Here is an 18,282-nt window from a genome sequence, read left to right as displayed (position 1 = left end):
TCTCCTCCTGGATGCAGAGAGCGCTGCATGCATCAGGCAAATGCTTGGTGTGAGACTAGTTTGTATTGAGCTGTAACAACAAATTGTCCTAAGAAAGTAACTCAGAAAGGTCTCTGTCTACGCATGTGTATTTTATTTTACATATGACGAAACAAACAGCTTGTACATGTAGTTGATGCATCAGGTGGAAATGATTTGGAGGAGTTGCCAAAAGGCCCAAGTAGGTCTCTGTCTACAAGAATCTATGATTACAGGAGGCATCTGTGAATCTTGCAGTTGGAATAACACTGAGTTACGGGTATGACAGAAACGTTCCACTAACTTCCCCCTCACACCGGGCATCCATGTATGAGAGGAACCAGACCGGTAGCAATGTATGAGGAAGGAATCCCGGTTTTACAAGGAGGATGACGAGGCGAAAGAAATGAAGCTGTTTACCCTCACGATTAACCTGCTGTGTCCGTGTCAGGAACCCATATTACGATCGAAATCATTACCCTTTTTGCGACGAGCTGCCATGACTTGCAAGTGACACCGTAATAACAAGCTGAAACAACAGGTTACAAAAATAGGCATCTAGTAACGCAAATTTTATTTTTTTCAAATGACGGCCAAGCACTTGTTCCTCAGTACATGCAAGCTTACAACTGAGTGTCATCCATTTGGATTACTTCGGCATTCAGTGAAATTGTTTTGACAGGAAGGCCAACACAAATGTATTGTGTCTCTGACAAGATTACAGCATACTCCATATACATTCGCATGGTCGCCAAGTGGTAAACGTTGATATTTCCTTTTTGAAATGATGAATTAACACGAGTGAAAAGATCACTGAAATATGTGTCTGTTTATAAAACGTTGCTCTTTTCTATTTTAGGACTTCAGATGATCAAGTTTGACTTACATTTTATGAAAAGCTTCCAAACTTCCTGGTTCTCACAAAGAAGAATCTCACCATGATAAATCTGGTAAACTATTAAAGTAAACTTAGCCCCTGGGAATAGGCCTACTTATTGTCACAGTTAGAGACAGAACATAATTGTACATCTGTGGTAGGCCAAGTTCCTGGGTTTTTTAAAGGATAGCTACTGATGGTCGGCACTGAACAGAGCAATAACAACATTTCACATTTCATAATGGGATCAAAAATAAATGTTTATCATAAGAATCAGACATCGCATATTTTCATTCCTCATGTAACCAAAATTAGCGATACTTGCTGATAATAAATGTCCATTACGTTCTCTTGGAGATGAAAATGTCCAAGTTGTCTGATACGCACTAAGTCTGGAATAAAGATAAGATTGGTTCGTCAATGAAGAACGGAGAGTTCGTACATCTGCTCATGGGCGTTTGGTCATCATCAGGAAAACGATGTTCACTGAATGTAAGATAGATGCTAAAGATACGTTCCCTATTACAGTAGTGTTGATAAGCAGAGAATGTGCCGTCCGTATCCTCATCGCGTCCTTCAGGGTCATACCACCCTGGTGACGGTGTCGTTGAGGAAGCCCCTCTCGACATAGTAAACTTCTCCATCTTAAACGCAGAACAAAAAATGCATCAGATTCTGCAGTACAAAAGGGACAAGTCTTTTGGAAATGTGTCAAAGGGCCCGTTCGTTGGTTGCTGTTGTAGAACGCGTAATGTGGTGGATTAGAGTCTTGGATACGATACATGCTATATATCAGCAACGCCACCTCTGAACCCGCGCATGGGTCCTTGGGTTCGATATGGAGATTACAATTCCTCATGTGAAAGATCCTGGTGGATTAAATCGTATTATATTGTACGTTGTTTTCTCACTGGTCCTTGGTTGACGCTTTCAAATACAGAGCCTATACGTCATGACCAGAATATGTAAGATAACATGAGAGTCATAATGGAGATGATGTTAGAATCGAAGGTAGTCAGTGGCACCATGGACCGTAGTACGTTTGTTCCAGTCTCACGCCCCTGCCAAAGCGGTGGGATGAGGTACATAGGAAACTGGTGTGTAGAGGGTAACTTACCGTCGGTCTCCAAAACATCAACCCTATTGCTCGTCATAGCGTCACAGCAAGCAGAGCAGCACAGTAGGGCTAGCAAGCATCCCATGATCAAGGTGTGAAGATTGTCGCCAAAGCTAACTGATCTCCAAAACCCTTCAATGAAATCAATGTCAAGTTAAAACTTTACGTGGAATTCAATTGGTCTGCTTTACTTTAAGACTACAATCGGTCACGACGGCTGATCGGTGATATGATATGCCAACAACAAAGGGTATTATTTAGTTCGTCGTTAAGAAGCAGGTTAGAGCTCATTGGTTAGAAAATTTGATATTTCCATCTCATTTGCGGAGTATCTTTACCGGTAGATACGTCATTTAACTCAGCCAACCAGATTGGAATTTTTGAAAATCAATCATTTATTGAGTATATCATCAGCGGGATATGCTCAGTTTATTTCCATTATGTGTCAAAAGCTTACCTTGTTTGTAGTAATCTATTTGACCATAAAGTAATAACACTCCTTTGTAGGCCTCCTTTTTGTCCATGAAGCGGCAGTAGGCCTAATTTAAAAACTTCTCTTACATGACAAATCAGTACAATGTATTGATATACACCGACATAGTACAAATACTTTACATGCATATGGGTTATGTTGGGCTCGTATCCCAACACACGGCATGCACATGTCTAAAATATTAGAAACAGTTGAATATAATTGTTGGAATAATCAAAATAAACAAGTTATTTATGTTCTTTGCCGCTCATTTTACATCAACTATAATTATGCCTTGAATATCAAGCTGTCCGTTGTCATAATAACCGGCACCGTCACATATCGTCGGCGATGATGGAGAGAGCGGTAGCTGGTACTTATTCAGCACGGTTCACCAGCAGTTCAATGTCCTCATGACGTGACGAGAGCAAATCTCAAGGGTGGAGCGGAAATCCGACATATTGCTGACATCATCAACGCAAACAACTATTTCTTTTGACCCTGCCTCAGTCTTTCAAAACAATTGATTGATTGACTCTGACCCTGCTGACCACGATTTTTAAAAACTTTTAAAAAAGGCCATTCAAACGTTAAATCAACTGCAAAGATAATCTTTTATATCACTGAGGTATATAGGTACGATATGATGAGAAAAATGGGTACAACTATCGAAATATACGATTAATTGGATCTATTTCGGTCAATCACTTTGCCACCTGCGCGACCTTGTCACAATTGCGCCGCACTCGTTAGCATATCGCATATAAGAAGTAAATAAAACCTCCATTTCGGCATGAAAGCCTTGACGGTTAAGTGTGAGAGTGTATGACTGTAGATCGGCAGGTCACGGGTTCGACTCCCGGTGAATCTGCCGAAGTTTTCTTTTTTTCCTTCTTTCTTATCTTGTGATCTTATCATCCACGTAGAGATGTCAACATTTTATTTCATACCCCGCACCAAAACTTTTCAAACTGCAGTAAATATACGTCAACGACCGGCGTACCTATTTAACCATCCAGGCACCAGTGGTTTTCAATATCCTCCGTCTCTCGATATGACGAATGAGTATAAAATGCCTGAAGCTCAGGATACCCTTTGACTAATTCTGATTGGCAAAGTCACGGTCCGACACTTATACTTCTTTGCCTCAATGTAGCCTCGAAAATACTAGCTGCCGATTCGAAGCATCCTCGATGGTACTCGAACGCCCAGAATCAGTATGTGCTACAGTTTGAAAAGTTTGGGTGCGGGATATGATACTGATGATAATGAAACTTTTGACATCCGTACATGGATGATCAGATAAAAGATTAGGAAGAAGAAAAAAAAGAAGAGAGAACTGCGGCAGATTCATCGGGAGTCGAACCCGTGACCAGCCGGTCCACAGTCAAACACTCTCAGCACTGAACCGTCAAGGCTTTCATACGGTAAGGGAGATTTTATTCGTCACTTATATACGATATGCAAAAGAGCGCGCCGCAATTGTGACAAGGTCGCGCCGGTGGCAGAGTGATTCGCCGAAATAGTTCCAAGCAGTCTTATATTTCGATAGTTCTATAGATTTTTCTCAACATATCGTATCCATATACCTCAGTGATATAAAAGATTATGCTTGCAGTTGATTTAGTGTTTAAATGGCCTTTTTTTTAAAAAATTTTAAAAATCGAGGTCAGCAGGGTCAGACTGAGTCAATCAATGAATTGTTTTGAAAGACTCGGGCAGGGTCAAAGGAAATAGTTGTTGGCGCCGATGATGTCAGCAATATGGCGGATTCCGCCCCACCCGTAAGATTTGCTCTTATCATGTAATGAGCACATTGAACTGCTTGTTAACCGCGCTGAATATGTACAGGCTACCGCTCTTTACATCATCACCGACGATATGTGCCGTACCCCTTTAACCATCCAGGCACCAGTGGTTTTCAATATCCTCCGCCTCTCGATATGACGAAGGAGTATAAAAAGCCCGAAGCTCAGCTGGATACCCTTTGACTAATTCTGATTGGCAAAGTCACGGTCCGACACTTATACTTCTTTGCCGCAATGTCGCCTCGAAAATACTAGCTGCCGATTCCAACCATCCTCGGTAGTACTCGAACGCCCAGAATCAGTATGTGCTGCAGTTTGAAAAGTTTGGGTGCGGTATATGATACGGATAATAATGAAAATTTTGACATCCGTACATGGATGATCAGATAAAAGATTCGGAAGAAGAAAAAAAAGAAGAAAGAACGGCGGCAGATTCATCGGGAGTCGAACCCGTGACCAGCCAGTCCACAGTCAAACACTCTCAGCACTGAACCGTCAAGGCTTTCATACGATAAGGGAGATTTTATTCGCCACTTATATGCGATATGCAAAAGAGCGCGCCGCAATTGTGACAAGGTCGCGCCGGTGGCAAAGTGATTCGCCGAAATAGTTCCAAGCAGTCTTATATTTCGATAGTTCTATAGATTTTTCTCAACATATCGTATCCATATACCTCAGTGATATAAAAGATTATGCTTGCAGTTGATTTAGTGTTTAAATGGCCTTTTTTTTAAAAGTTTTAAAAATCGAGGTCAGCAGGGTAAGACTGAGTCAATCAATGAATTGTTTTGAAAGACTCGGGCAGGGTCAAAGGAAATAGTTGTTGGCGCCGATGATGTCAGCAATATGGCGGATTCCGCCCCACCCGTAAGATTTGCTCTCATCATGTAATGAGCACATTGAACTGCTTGTTAACCGTGCTGAATATGTACAGGCTACCGCTCTTTACATCATCACCGACGATATGTGCCGTACCCCTTTAACCATCCAGGCACCCGTGGTTTTCAATATCCTCCGCCTCTCGATATGACGAAGGAGTATAAAAAGCCCGAAGCTCAGCTGGATACCCTTTGACTAATTCTGATTGGCAAAGTCACGGTCCGACACTTATACTTCTTTGCCGCAATGTCGCCTCGAAAATACTAGCTGCCGATTCCAACCATCCTCGGTGGTACTCGAACGCCCAGAATCAGTATGTGCTGTAGTTTGAAAAGTTTGGGTGCGGTATATGATACGGATAATAATGAAAATTTTGACATCCGTACATGGATGATCAGATAAAAGATTCGGAAGAAGAAAAAAAAGAAGAGAGAACTGCGGCAGATTCATCGGGAGTCGAAACCGTGACCAGCCGGTCCACAGTCAAACACTCTCAGCACTGAACCGTCAAGGCTTTCATACGGTAAGGGAGATTTTATTCGTCACTTATATACGATATGCAAAAGAGCGCGCCGCAATTGTGACAAGGTCACGCCGGTGGCAGAGTGATTCGCCGAAATAGTTCCAAGTAGTCTTATATTTCGATAGCTCTACAGATTTTTCTCAACATATCGTATCCATATACCTCAGTGATATAAAAGATTATGCTTGCAGTTGATTTAGTGTTTAAATGGCCTTTTTTTTAAAAAGTTTTAAAAATCGAGGTCAGCAGGGTCAGACTGAGTCAATCAATGAATTGTTTTGAAAGACTCGGGCAGGGTCAAAGGAAATAGTTGTTGGCGCCGATGATGTCAGCAATATGGCGGATTCCGCCCCACCCGTAAGATTTGCTCTCATCATGTAATGAGCACATTGAACTGCCTGTTAACCGCGCTGAATATGTACAGGCTACCGCTCTTTACATCATCACCGACGATATGTGCCGTACCCCTTTAACCATCCAGGCACCCGTGGTTTTCAATATCCTCCGCCTCTCGATATGACGAAGGAGTATAAAAAGCCCGAAGCTCAGCTGGATACCCTTTGACTAATTCTGATTGGCAAAGTCACGGTCCGACACTTATACTTCTTTGCCGCAATGTCGCCTCGAAAATACTAGCTGCCGATTCCAACCATCCTCGGTAGTACTCGAACGCCCAGAATCAGTATGTGCTGCAGTTTGAAAAGTTTGGGTGCGGGATATGATACGGATAATAATGAAAATTTTGACATCCGTACATGGATGATCAGATAAAAGATTCGGAAGAAGGAAAAAAAGAAGAGAGAACTGCGGCAGATTCATCGGGAGTCGAACCCGTGACCAGCCGGTCCACAGTCAAACACTCTCAGCACTGAACCGTCAAGGCTTTCATACATTAAGGGAGATTTTATTCGTCACTTATATACGATATGCAAAAGAGCGCGCCGCAATTGTGACAAGGTCACGCCGGTGGCAGAGTGATTCGCCGAAATAGTTCCAAGTAGTCTTATATTTCGATAGCTCTACAGATTTTTCTCAACATATCGTATCCATATACCTCAGTGATATAAAAGATTATGCTTGCAGTTGATTTAGTTTTTAAATGGCCTTTTTTTTAAAAGTTTTAAAAATCGAGGTCAGCAGGGTCAGACTGAGTCAATCAATGAATTGTTTTGAAAGACTCGGGCAGGGTCAAAGGAAATAGTTGTTGGCGCCGATGATGTCAGCAATATGGCGGATTCCGCCCAACCCGTAAGATTTGCTCTCATCATGTAATGAGCACATTGAACTGCTTGTTAACCGCGCTGAATATGTACAGGCTACCGCTCTTTACATCATCACCGACGATATGTGCCGTACCCCTTTAACCATCCAGGCACCCGTGGTTTTCAATATCCTCCGCCTCTCGATATGACGAAGGAGTATAAAAAGCCCGAAGCTCAGGATACCCTTTGACTAATTCTGATTGGCAAAGTCACGGTCCGACACTTATACTTCTTTGCCGCAATGTAGCCTCGAAAATACTAGCTGCCGATTCCAACCATCCTCGGTAGTACTCGAACGCCCAGAATCAGTATGTGCTGCAGTTTGAAAAGTTTGGGTGCGGTATATGATACGGATAATAATGAAAATTTTGACATCCGTACATGGATGATCAGATAAAAGATTCGGAAGAAGAAAAAAAAGAAGAGAGAACTGCGGCAGATTCATCGGGAGTCGAACCCGTGACCAGCCGGTCCACAGTCAAACACTCTCAGCACTGAACCGTCAAGGCTTTCATACGATAAGGGAGATTTTATTCGCCACTTATATGCGATATGCAAAAGAGCGCGCCGCAATTGTGACAAGGTCGCGCCGGTGGCAGAGTGATTCGCCGAAATAGTTCCAAGCAGTCTTATATTTCGATAGTTCTATAGATTTTTCTCAACATATCGTATCCATATACCTCAGTGATATAAAAGATTATGCTTGCAGTTGATTTAGTGTTTAAATGGCCTTTTTTAAAAAGTTTTAAAAATCGAGGTCAGCAGGGTCAGACTGAGTCAATCAATGAATTGTTTTTAAAGACTCGGGCAGGGTCAAAGGAAATAGTTGTTGGCGCCGATGATGTCAGCAATATGGCGGATTCCGCCCCACCCGTAAGATTTGCTCTCATCATGTAATGAGCACATTGAACTGCTTGTTAACCGCACTGAATATGTACAGGCTACCGCTCTTTACATCATCACCGACGATATGTGCCGTACCCCTTTAACCATCCAGGCACCAGTGGTTTTCAATATCCTCCGCCTCTCGATATGACGAAGGAGTATAAAAAGCCCGAAGCTCAGGATACCCTTTGACTAATTCTGATTGGCAAAGTCACGGTCCGACACTTATACTTCTTTGCCGCAATGTAGCCTCGAAAATACTAGCTGCCGATTCCAACCATCCTCGGTAGTACTCGAACGCCCAGAATCAGTATGTGCTGCAGTTTGAAAAGTTTGGGTGCGGTATATGATACGGATAATAATGAAAATTTTGACATCCGTACATGGATGATCAGATAAAAGATTCGGAAGAAGAAAAAAAAAAAGAAAGAACTGCGGCAGATTCATCGGGAGTCGAACCCGTGACCAGCCAGTCCACAGTCAAACACTCTCAGCACTGAACCGTCAAGGCTTTCATACGATAAGGGAGATTTTATTCGCCACTTATATGCGATATGCAAAAGAGCGCGCCGCAATTGTGACAAGGTCGCGCCGGTGGCAGAGTGATTCGCCGAAATAGTTCCAAGCAGTCTTATATTTCGATAGTTCTATAGATTTTTCTCAACATATCGTATCCATATACCTCAGTGATATAAAAGATTATGCTTGCAGTTGATTTAGTTTTTAAATGGCCTTTTTTTAAAAAGTTTTAAAAATCGAGGTCAGCAGGGTCAGACTGAGTCAATCAATGAATTGTTTTGAAAGACTCGGGCAGGGTCAAAGGAAATAGTTGTTGGCGCCGATGATGTCAGCAATATGGCGGATTCCGCCCCACCCGTAAGATTTGCTCTCATCATGTAATGAGCACATTGAACTGCTTGTTAACCGCGCTGAATATGTACAGGCTACCGCTCTTTACATCATCACCGACGATATGTGCCGTACCCCTTTAACCATCCAGGCACCCGTGGTTTTCAATATCCTCCGCCTCTCGATATGACGAAGGAGTATAAAAAGCCCGAAGCTCAGCTGGATACCCTTTGACTAATTCTGATTGGCAAAGTCACGGTCCGACACTTATACTTCTTTGCCGCAATGTCACCTCGAAAATACTAGCTGCCGATTCCAACCATCCTCGGTAGTACTCGAACGCCCAGAATCAGTATGTGCTGCAGTTTGAAAAGTTTGGGTGCGGGATATGATACGGATAATAATGAAAATTTTGACATCCGTACATGGATGATCAGATAAAAGATTCGGAAGAAGAAAAAAAAGAAGAGAGAACTGCGGCAGATTCATCGGGAGTCGAACCCGTGACCAGCCGGTCCACAGTCAAACACTCTCAGCACTGAACCGTCAAGGCTTTCATACATTAAGGGAGATTTTATTCGTCACTTATATACGATATGCAAAAGAGCGCGCCGCAATTGTGACAAGGTCACGCCGGTGGCAGAGTGATTCGCCGAAATAGTTCCAAGTAGTCTTATATTTCGATAGCTCTACAGATTTTTCTCAACATATCGTATCCATATACCTCAGTGATATAAAAGATTATGCTTGCAGTTGATTTAGTGTTTAAATGGCCTTTTTTTTAAAAAGTTTTAAAAATCGAGGTCAGCAGGGTCAGACTGAGTCAATCAATGAATTGTTTTGAAAGACTCGGGCAGGGTCAAAGGAAATAGTTGTTGGCGCCGATGATGTCAGCAATATGGCGGATTCCGCCCCACCCGTAAGATTTGCTCTCATCATGTAATGAGCACATTGAACTGCTTGTTAACCGCGCTGAATATGTACAGGCTACCGCTCTTTACATCATCACCGACGATATGTGCCGTACCCCTTTAACCATCCAGGCACCCGTGGTTTTCAATATCCTCCGCCTCTCGATATGACGAAGGAGTATAAAAAGCCCGAAGCTCAGCTGGATACCCTTTGACTAATTCTGATTGGCAAAGTCACGGTCCGACACTTATACCTCTTTGCCGCAATGTCACCTCGAAAATACTAGCTGCCGATTCCAACCATCCTCGGTAGTACTCGAACGCCCAGAATCAGTATGTGCTGCAGTTTGAAAAGTTTGGGTGCGGGATATGATACGGATAATAATGAAAATTTTGACATCCGTACATGGATGATCAGATAAAAGATTCGGAAGAAGAAAAAAAAGAAGAAAGAACTGCGGCAGATTCATCGGGAGTCGAACCCGTGACCAGCCGGTCCACAGTCAAACACTCTCAGCACTGAACCGTCAAGGCTTTCATACATTAAGGGAGATTTTATTCGTCACTTATATACGATATGCAAAAGAGCGCGCCGCAATTGTGACAAGGTCACGCCGGTGGCAGAGTGATTCGCCGAAATAGTTCCAAGTAGTCTTATATTTCGATAGCTCTACAGATTTTTCTCAACATATCGTATCCATATACCTCAGTGATATAAAAGATTATGCTTGCAGTTGATTTAGTGTTTAAATGGCCTTTTTTTTAAAAGTTTTAAAAATCGAGGTCAGCAGGGTCAGACTGAGTCAATCAATGAATTGTTTTGAAAGACTCGGGCAGGGTCAAAGGAAATAGTTGTTGGCGCCGATGATGTCAGCAATATGGCGGATTCCGCCCAACCCGTAAGATTTGCTCTCATCATGTAATGAGCACATTGAACTGCTTGTTAACCGCGCTGAATATGTACAGGCTACCGCTCTTTACATCATCACCGACGATATGTGCCGTACCCCTTTAACCATCCAGGCACCCGTGGTTTTCAATATCCTCCGCCTCTCGATATGACGAAGGAGTATAAAAAGCCCGAAGCTCAGCTGGATACCCTTTGACTAATTCTGATTGGCAAAGTCACGGTCCGACACTTATACTTCTTTGCCGCAATGTCGCCTCGAAAATACTAGCTGCCGATTCCAACCATCTTCGGTAGTACTCGAACGCCCAGAATCAGTATGTGCTGCAGTTTGAAAAGTTTGGGTGCGGTATATGATACGGATAATAATGAAAATTTTGACATCCGTACATGGATGATCAGATAAAAGATTCGGAAGAAGAAAAAAAAGAAGAGAGAACTGTGGCAGATTCATCGGGAGTCGAACCCGTGACCAGCCGGTCCACAGTCAAACACTCTCAGCACTGAACCGTCAAGGCTTTCATACGGTAAGGGAGATTTTATTCGTCACTTATATACGATATGCAAAAGAGCGCGCCGCAATTGTGACAAGGTCACGCCGGTGGCAGAGTGATTCGCCGAAATAGTTCCAAGTAGTCTTATATTTCGATAGCTCTACAGATTTTTCTCAACATATCGTATCCATATACCTCAGTGATATAAAAGATTATGCTTGCAGTTGATTTAGTGTTTAAATGGCCTTTTTTTTAAAAGTTTTAAAAATCGAGGTCAGCAGGGTCAGACTGAGTCAATCAATGAATTGTTTTGAAAGACTCGGGCAGGGTCAAAGGAAATAGTTGTTGGCGCCGATGATGTCAGCAATATGGCGGATTCCGCCCCACCCGTAAGATTTGCTCTCATCATGTAATGAGCACATTGAACTGCTTGTTAACCGCGCTGAATATGTACAGGCTACCGCTCTTTACATCATCACCGACGATATGTGCCGTACCCCTTTAACCATCCAGGCACCCGTGGTTTTCAATATCCTCCGCCTCTCGATATGACGAAGGAGTATAAAAAGCCCGAAGCTCAGGATACCCTTTGACTAATTCTGATTGGCAAAGTCACGGTCCGACACTTATACTTCTTTGCCGCAATGTAGCCTCGAAAATACTAGCTGCCGATTCCAACCATCCTCGGTAGTACTCGAACGCCCAGAATCAGTATGTGCTGCAGTTTGAAAAGTTTGGGTGCGGGATATGATACGGATAATAATGAAAATTTTGACATCCGTACATGGATGATCAGATAAAAGATTCGGAAGAAGGAAAAAAAGAAGAGAGAACTGCGGCAGATTCATCGGGAGTCGAACCCGTGACCAGCCGGTCCACAGTCAAACACTCTCAGCACTGAACCGTCAAGGCTTTCATACATTAAGGGAGATTTTATTCGTCACTTATATACGATATGCAAAAGAGCGCGCCGCAATTGTGACAAGGTCACGCCGGTGGCAGAGTGATTCGCCGAAATAGTTCCAAGTAGTCTTATATTTCGATAGCTCTACAGATTTTTCTCAACATATCGTATCCATATACCTCAGTGATATAAAAGATTATGCTTGCAGTTGATTTAGTTTTTAAATGGCCTTTTTTTAAAAAGTTTTAAAAATCGAGGTCAGCAGGGTCAGACTGAGTCAATCAATGAATTGTTTTTAAAGACTCGGGCAGGGTCAAAGGAAATAGTTGTTGGCGCCGATGATGTCAGCAATATGGCGGATTCCGCCCAACCCGTAAGATTTGCTCTCATCATGTAATGAGCACATTGAACTGCTTGTTAACCGCGCTGAATATGTACAGGCTACCGCTCTTTACATCATCACCGACGATATGTGCCGTACCCCTTTAACCATCCAGGCACCCGTGGTTTTCAATATCCTCCGCCTCTCGATATGACGAAGGAGTATAAAAAGCCCGAAGCTCAGGATACCCTTTGACTAATTCTGATTGGCAAAGTCACGGTCCGACACTTATACTTCTTTGCCGCAATGTAGCCTCGAAAATACTAGCTGCCGATTCCAACCATCCTCGGTAGTACTCGAACGCCCAGAATCAGTATGTGCTGCAGTTTGAAAAGTTTGGGTGCGGTATATGATACGGATAATAATGAAAATTTTGACATCCGTACATGGATGATCAGATAAAAGATTCGGAAGAAGAAAAAAAAGAAGAGAGAACTGCGGCAGATTCATCGGGAGTCGAACCCGTGACCAGCCGGTCCACAGTCAAACACTCTCAGCACTGAACCGTCAAGGCTTTCATACGATAAGGGAGATTTTATTCGCCACTTATATGCGATATGCAAAAGAGCGCGCCGCAATTGTGACAAGGTCGCGCCGGTGGCAGAGTGATTCGCCGAAATAGTTCCAAGCAGTCTTATATTTCGATAGTTCTATAGATTTTTCTCAACATATCGTATCCATATACCTCAGTGATATAAAAGATTATGCTTGCAGTTGATTTAGTGTTTAAATGGCCTTTTTTTAAAAGTTTTAAAAATCGAGGTCAGCAGGGTCAGACTGAGTCAATCAATGAATTGTTTTTAAAGACTCGGGCAGGGTCAGAGGAAATAGTTGTTGGCGCCGATGATGTCAGCAATATGGCGGATTCCGCCCCACCCGTAAGATTTGCTCTCATCATGTAATGAGCACATTGAACTGCTTGTTAACCGCACTGAATATGTACAGGCTACCGCTCTTTACATCATCACCGACGATATGTGCCGTACCCCTTTAACCATCCAGGCACCAGTGGTTTTCAATATCCTCCGCCTCTCGATATGACGAAGGAGTATAAAAAGCCCGAAGCTCAGGATACCCTTTGACTAATTCTGATTGGCAAAGTCGGCACGGTCCGACACTTATACTTCTTTGCCGCAATGTAGCCTCGAAAATACTAGCTGCCGATTCCAACCATCCTCGGTAGTACTCGAACGCCCAGAATCAGTATGTGCTGCAGTTTGAAAAGTTTGGGTGCGGTATATGATACGGATAATAATGAAAATTTTGACATCCGTACATGGATGATCAGATAAAAGATTCGGAAGAAGAAAAAAAAGAAGAAAGAACTGCGGCAGATTCATCGGGAGTCGAACCCGTGACCAGCCAGTCCACAGTCAAACACTCTCAGCACTGAACCGTCAAGGCTTTCATACGATAAGGGAGATTTTATTCGCCACTTATATGCGATATGCAAAAGAGCGCGCCGCAATTGTGACAAGGTCGCGCCGGTGGCAGAGTGATTCGCCGAAATAGTTCCAAGCAGTCTTATATTTCGATAGTTCTATAGATTTTTCTCAACATATCGTATCCATATACCTCAGTGATATAAAAGATTATGCTTGCAGTTGATTTAGTGTTTAAATGGCCTTTTTTTTAAAAGTTTTAAAAATCGAGGTCAGCAGGGTCAGACTGAGTCAATCAATGAATTGTTTTGAAAGACTCGGGCAGGGTCAAAGGAAATAGTTGTTGGCGCCGATGATGTCAGCAATATGGCGGATTCCGCCCCACCCGTAAGATTTGCTCTCATCATGTAATGAGCACATTGAACTGCTTGTTAACCGCGCTGAATATGTACAGGCTACCGCTCTTTACATCATCACCGACGATATGTGCCGTACCCCTTTAACCATCCAGGCACCCGTGGTTTTCAATATCCTCCGCCTCTCGATATGACGAAGGAGTATAAAAAGCCCGAAGCTCAGCTGGATACCCTTTGACTAATTCTGATTGGCAAAGTCACGGTCCGACACTTATACTTCTTTGCCGCAATGTCGCCTCGAAAATACTAGCTGCCGATTCCAACCATCTTCGGTAGTACTCGAACGCCCAGAATCAGTATGTGCTGCAGTTTGAAAAGTTTGGGTGCGGTATATGATACGGATAATAATGAAAATTTTGACATCCGTACATGGATGATCAGATAAAAGATTCGGAAGAAGAAAAAAAAGAAGAGAGAACTGTGGCAGATTCATCGGGAGTCGAACCCGTGACCAGCCGGTCCACAGTCAAACACTCTCAGCACTGAACCGTCAAGGCTTTCATACGGTAAGGGAGATTTTATTCGTCACTTATATACGATATGCAAAAGAGCGCGCCGCAATTGTGACAAGGTCACGCCGGTGGCAGAGTGATTCGCCGAAATAGTTCCAAGTAGTCTTATATTTCGATAGCTCTACAGATTTTTCTCAACATATCGTATCCATATACCTCAGTGATATAAAAGATTATGCTTGCAGTTGATTTAGTGTTTAAATGGCCTTTTTTTTAAAAGTTTTAAAAATCGAGGTCAGCAGGGTCAGACTGAGTCAATCAATGAATTGTTTTGAAAGACTCGGGCAGGGTCAAAGGAAATAGTTGTTGGCGCCGATGATGTCAGCAATATGGCGGATTCCGCCCCACCCGTAAGATTTGCTCTCATCATGTAATGAGCACATTGAACTGCTTGTTAACCGCGCTGAATATGTACAGGCTACCGCTCTTTACATCATCACCGACGATATGTGCCGTACCCCTTTAACCATCCAGGCACCCGTGGTTTTCAATATCCTCCGCCTCTCGATATGACGAAGGAGTATAAAAAGCCCGAAGCTCAGGATACCCTTTGACTAATTCTGATTGGCAAAGTCACGGTCCGACACTTATACTTCTTTGCCGCAATGTAGCCTCGAAAATACTAGCTGCCGATTCCAACCATCCTCGGTAGTACTCGAACGCCCAGAATCAGTATGTGCTGCAGTTTGAAAAGTTTGGGTGCGGTATATGATACGGATAATAATGAAAATTTTGACATCCGTACATGGATGATCAGATAAAAGATTCGGAAGAAGAAAAAAAAGAAGAAAGAACTACGGCAGATTCATCGGGAGTCGAACCCGTGACCAGCCGGTCCACAGTCATACACTCTCAGCACTGAACCGTCAAGGCTTTCATACGATAAGGGAGATTTTATTCGCCACTTATATGCGATATGCAAAAGAGCGCGCCGCAATTGTGACAAGGTCGCGCCGGTGGCAGAGTGATTCGCCGAAATAGTTCCAAGCAGTCTTATATTTCGATAGTTCTATAGATTTTTCTCAACATATCGTATCCATATACCTCAGTGATATAAAAGATTATGCTTGCAGTTGATTTGGAGTTTAAATGGCCTTTTTTTAAAAGTTTTAAAAATCGAGGTCAGCAGGGTCAGAATCAATCAATGAATTGTTTTGATAGACTCGGGCAGGGTCAAAAGAAATAGTTGTTGGCGCCGATGATGTCAGCAATATGGCGGACTCCGCCCCACCCGAAAGATTTGCTCTCGTCACGTCATGAGCACATTGAACTGCCAGTGAACCGTGCTGAATAAGTACCAGCTACCGCTCTCTCCATCATCACCGACGATATGTGGTGGTGCCAGTGTTGTTGCTAGTTTTTCGATAGGATCAGCACTTAAGTATCTATAAGGCCTAGTGTATCAATGGCGGGTACACATTCACATGCTGCAAACCTGTGCCACTTGATGAGTGAAGTACTTGCCAAGTCGATTGATCTGTGCATTCAATGATCAATGCATGGAATCCCTACACACACGATCACATGTGGATATGCAGCCCTTGAGGTAGTCCTCTTACTCGGTGCTTCTCGCCTGGCCAATGAGGTTGTACTGCATTCTGCTGCTGGTAGACTGCATTGCCTAGGAAGGGGGGCTGGGAGTCGGTTGCAAGTTAGGATGATATGTGATATAGGGCTTACTTGGTGTATACAGTGTGCAACGGAGGAGGTATTCGTCAGTGATATGTTCTTTATAGTTGAGAGCTACGAGATGATCAAAGCCTTGACTTGTAATCTAATTCTAAAAGTTCTTTTCCAGTTTTCTTGAGTAACTCGTGAACATGGCTCACGAAGATAGGCAGAAACACCAGCAGGATGTTCCGAACGTCATAATCTCGCACCAAGACGAGGCACGTTCAGAACCGCCAGTTCTGGAGGTCACTACGGAGCCTGCATCAGCGGTACATCACCCCAAGAGCGGAACAGAGCCGACAGTAGCGCATATAACAAAGAACACAATCTGCCGACAAGAACAACATGAGCATAGAAAACAAAGTGGAGGTGACCTTTATGACATGGCACACCTCCAAATCTGTATCTTCGCCAGCTTCATCTGTGTAGGGATAGTCTTTCTCTTGACTGGACTAGCGTTAACTTGTGTTGGACATTCTACGACTCCTTACAGTGCATTGGAAATCGTGTAAGCACTCGTTCATGGTTAGGTGTCTTGAAAGGTGCTGGCAATTTAAAAAAGAATTTCAAGCTCTTTCTCCACTCATGCGCAGTTTTGCTCTAACTTAGCCAAACTCTTTGTAACTGCATGCAGAAGCACAGTTATAGAATATCTGTCAGTTTCGAAACAGGGTGAAGGAAAATGCTTTCACCGACCCGTTCAGTGCTGAATCTTGCATTTCAGAGTCATTCGGGGACATCGAGCAGGAGGGCCGATTCTGATGGGGTTCGGTGCAGCGTTCCTTGCCTATGGCATAATCCTTGGCGTATATTCAAGAAGGCCGCCTTTACCGAGACGACCTCTACCGCCGAATCTGGGTCAGGTAAGTTGGATCCTATGAAATGCATTCAAATTCGTTAGACATGACTTCTGGTGAAGGCCCGCGAATGTCTTTCTAAGATACTGTCCCTTTTATAACAAGGATCGAGGCCTTTTCAATAATCGTGAAGTAAGACAATCTCCATGGAGTGCAGTGTCTATATAGATATGCCATTACTCTGCCAAGTTACTGATGCCTTGAGTTATGTTCTTTTTGACAGCGTCCATCTCGCACGTCCATCACTGGCATGGGATCTTGCACAGTCGTCAGCGGTCTGCAGCCAGAACCGACACCATTCCGTCGTAAAGGCTCGATTACGCTTTCAGAACCAGAGTAAGTAAACAGTGATAAATGGACTATGATATCGTCCAAGGAGAACGCGTTCGTGTATTTATGTGTTTTGTGGCAGTCAAACAGAAAGGCGACCCGCCTCTCTGACATATATAGTCGACATTACGTTGGCTTTTCCGATGCCAGCACCGAACTACACTCCGAGGAGAGCAAAGTTGAGGCAAAGCGTTCGATGTGTCCGATCACCAACGCTAATGGATCTAGCTATCTATCAATGTCGATACAATTGACATCTATTTGCTTTTATTTTGGCGATTTCCTCTTTGCCTGCTTCTTGTACAAAGCCAGTTTTCAATACTTTCAGAACCACGGGACTGCCAGAACCTCACGTGAACGTCGCTATGGACCTCGACCATCCAGATAAATAACTCGTTTATAATAACCGTATTCGGTCGGGATGTAAGCGTCGCGTCGGACGGCCATAGACATGGCATGCGGAGTTGAAATGTGATCAGCATGGTTTGAGGATGTGAACCATTTTAATATCAAGAGGCTCGATCGTGATACAAAGTTGTGTTGTTTAATCCTTTCAATTTGCCTTTTTGCTCCTTCCTTAGTCCAAAAATCTTAGTCCACATTCTTTGCTTTGTCGGGCTCCTCTCGCACAGTATGATGATACAACGATTTCCCTTTGTCTAACCTGGGACATCATTCTGCTGTCTGGCGGCCAGGGAAGCAACAGAGGTCGAAAACCAGATGGGAAACTATTTTGTACATGTAGTACTGAAATAAATCAACAGACTGACTGTTTTAGCTCAAATTCTTTGCTAGGTTCACTCAAGTTTATGGCGAAGTGGTCTGC

The 18,282-nt window shown here is 43.4% G+C and overlaps 1 protein-coding gene and 1 long non-coding RNA gene across 5 annotated transcripts; one reads left to right on the top strand and one right to left on the bottom strand.

The window, feature by feature from the left end:
- Nucleotides 1–560: 560 nt before the first annotated feature.
- Nucleotides 561–2,224, bottom strand: LOC135482826 (uncharacterized). Its single transcript, XR_010446275.1, has 2 exons — nt 2,013–2,224; nt 561–1,539 (listed from the first exon to the last, which is right to left on the bottom strand). It is a non-coding gene; the product is annotated as an uncharacterized LOC135482826 (long non-coding RNA).
- A 13,850-nt stretch (nt 2,225–16,074) lies between these two features.
- Nucleotides 16,075–18,203, top strand: LOC135482806 (uncharacterized). 4 transcript variants are annotated; one of them, XM_064763222.1, is made up of 5 exons: nt 16,075–16,144; nt 16,397–16,777; nt 16,994–17,132; nt 17,350–17,462; nt 17,785–18,203. In XM_064763222.1, exons 2-5 carry the CDS (start codon nt 16,419–16,421, stop codon nt 17,846–17,848), a joined length of 675 nt encoding a protein of 224 aa, XP_064619292.1. In that variant the 5' UTR covers nt 16,075–16,144; nt 16,397–16,418; the 3' UTR covers nt 17,849–18,203. The 4 variants fall into 4 exon arrangements, with proteins under 4 accessions (XP_064619292.1, XP_064619299.1, XP_064619284.1 ...); XM_064763229.1 differs by lacking the exon at nt 16,075–16,144 and adding an exon at nt 16,167–16,183; XM_064763214.1 differs by lacking the exon at nt 16,075–16,144 and adding an exon at nt 16,172–16,306.
- The last annotated feature ends 79 nt before the right edge of the window (nt 18,204–18,282 follow it).

The sequence above is a fragment of the Lineus longissimus genome, chromosome 1 (assembly GCF_910592395.1).
Source record: "Lineus longissimus chromosome 1, tnLinLong1.2, whole genome shotgun sequence".
Taxonomy (NCBI): domain Eukaryota; kingdom Metazoa; phylum Nemertea; class Pilidiophora; order Heteronemertea; family Lineidae; genus Lineus; species Lineus longissimus.
This window is presented reverse-complemented; position numbering and strand designations above follow the sequence as displayed.

Coding starts and splice junctions, on each gene's coding strand:
- LOC135482806 (XM_064763222.1), top strand. CDS start 16,419: ATGGCTCACGAAGATAGGCAGAAACACCAGCAGGATGTTCCGAACGTC. Junction 16,778..16,993: donor TACAGTGCATTGGAAATCGT/GTAAGCACTCGT, acceptor CTTGCATTTCAG/AGTCATTCGGGGACATCGAG. Junction 17,133..17,349: donor TACCGCCGAATCTGGGTCAG/GTAAGTTGGATC, acceptor TCTTTTTGACAG/CGTCCATCTCGCACGTCCAT.